This window comes from Hylaeus anthracinus, unplaced genomic scaffold (genome assembly GCF_026225885.1).
Source record: "Hylaeus anthracinus isolate JK02 unplaced genomic scaffold, UHH_iyHylAnth1.0_haploid 1538, whole genome shotgun sequence".
Classification (NCBI taxonomy): domain Eukaryota; kingdom Metazoa; phylum Arthropoda; class Insecta; order Hymenoptera; family Colletidae; genus Hylaeus; species Hylaeus anthracinus.
In genome coordinates this window covers 1-1,583 of record NW_026534616.1, presented here as the reverse complement: position 1 = coordinate 1,583, position 1,583 = coordinate 1, and the positions used below count along the sequence as shown (strand labels likewise).

The 1,583-nt window shown below is 51.7% G+C and overlaps 1 protein-coding gene across 1 annotated transcript; it reads right to left on the bottom strand.

Moving 5' to 3' along the window:
- Nucleotides 1–145: 145 nt before the first annotated feature.
- On the bottom strand, nucleotides 146–1,513 carry LOC128892717 (uncharacterized). Its single transcript, XM_054153264.1, has one exon. The coding sequence runs from the start codon at nucleotides 1,511–1,513 to the stop codon at nucleotides 146–148; it is 1,368 nt and encodes a 455-aa protein (XP_054009239.1).
- Between the last annotated feature and the right edge of the window lie 70 nt (nucleotides 1,514–1,583).

Sequence of the window (1,583 nt, the reverse complement as noted above, 5' to 3'; positions counted from 1 at the left end):
TTTTTTCAATCAGTGATAACTCGATCTCGCTCTGTGCCTGTAACCGTTTCCATCAAAATCCAATACCGCTCTTCCCGCCGCCGCCGCCGCCGCCAACGCGAGCGGCGATACACCTCCCTTCCTTTCCTTTTTTTTTGCGTTAAATTTACAATCTATCCAACAGCATGCCTTTCAAAAGTCTGAGCACGCGCAACTCCTCGTCCAACGAGTCGTTGTCGTGAATCTTGGCTATTAATTGTTGGTGTTGCTGTTCGATGGTCCGCCGATAGGTTCGATTTTTCTCACGTTCTTGTTCCAGCAGGATCAACAATCGCTCGCTGCTACCGTCTTCGTCGCAGGCCAACACTTGGGTCGACGATTGCTGTTCCATGGCAATGGTAGTGTTTGTGCCGATCTCTCGGCCCATCGGAACCGAACGTTTGGACAAATTATCGATAATGGTGCGCAACGAGAACGCTTGTTGTTCGTACTCGTTGATCTTTTCCTCTCGTTCTCTGGCCTCGGCCACCATGCGATTGATGCGTTCCTCGTAGTAGGTAGCAGAGAATTGTTGTTCCGAGCGCTTGGCCGTCGTCTTGGCAGACTCCAGATCGTCCAACCTCAAAGCGATTCGTTTCACGTGACATGCAAACTGTAGCGAGCCAGTGGTCTCGTGGCGCGAGTCCATCGCCGGACTACAACACACCAACACCAGGACCCTTGATTTGCCGCGAAACGAACCGTACAGAATACGCGTCAATTTCGAGGCACGATGAGCGATTCTCGCCGCAGGTTTGTTGCGTGACATTTGTGAGATAACTGAACGCAGGTCCATCAACGATTGATTAATCTTTTTGCCCTCCTCGAACACCACGCCACTGGCTTTGGTTCGCGATGAACGCTCGCTGCCGGCCAAATCGACCACGCGAAAGTTTTTGTAGTTATTGCGACCGCAGTGCACTCGCAAGTCAAACACCGTGTGCGATCGAGAACTATTGGCGTTCATCTCGGTGCTGGCGTAATGACGACGATCTCTTGCTTGTCTCAACAGCTCGAACAACGAAGAGGCATCGTCCACCCGCAACCAACAGAGATTTTTCATGAAAACCTTGTCGTTGTTTCGATCGTCGAACAGACGAATCTCTGGTGGTTCGCTTGTCCGATCGGTCCACAACAAATCTATAATTCTTTCGCAGTAAATCTCATAAAAGCTAAACTCGATCGCATCGACGACCGCTTCTCGTTCTTTGAATATCTGTTGAATCGCTCGAGGCAAAAGTCCTGCGTTTTCGGCGGACGACGATGCGGCCGACTCGTAAAGATCGCCGTCGATCGTCCAAGTCTTACCGCTCGACGTTTGGCCGTACGTAATAATGGTCGCGTCGTGAGCGTTCTCCACGAATCGCTGGACCAACGGACGGATACTCGTCTCGTACATGGTGCGTTGATCCACGTGTTCGCGAAACACTCGGTCGAACGTGTAAGCCTTGCCGTTGAACGCGAACGTGGTCTCGCCGTAATATTGCAACCGCATCTCCTCGTCGACACCGTAGTTATCTTCGCTTTGCTCGCGCTTGTTCAACGGCCGAAACCGTATCGCGACC

What these genes read in the sequence shown, in the direction of transcription:
- LOC128892717 (XM_054153264.1), bottom strand. Translation starts at nt 1,513, where the DNA reads ATGCGGTTGCAATATTACGGCGAGACCACGTTCGCGTTCAACGGCAAG.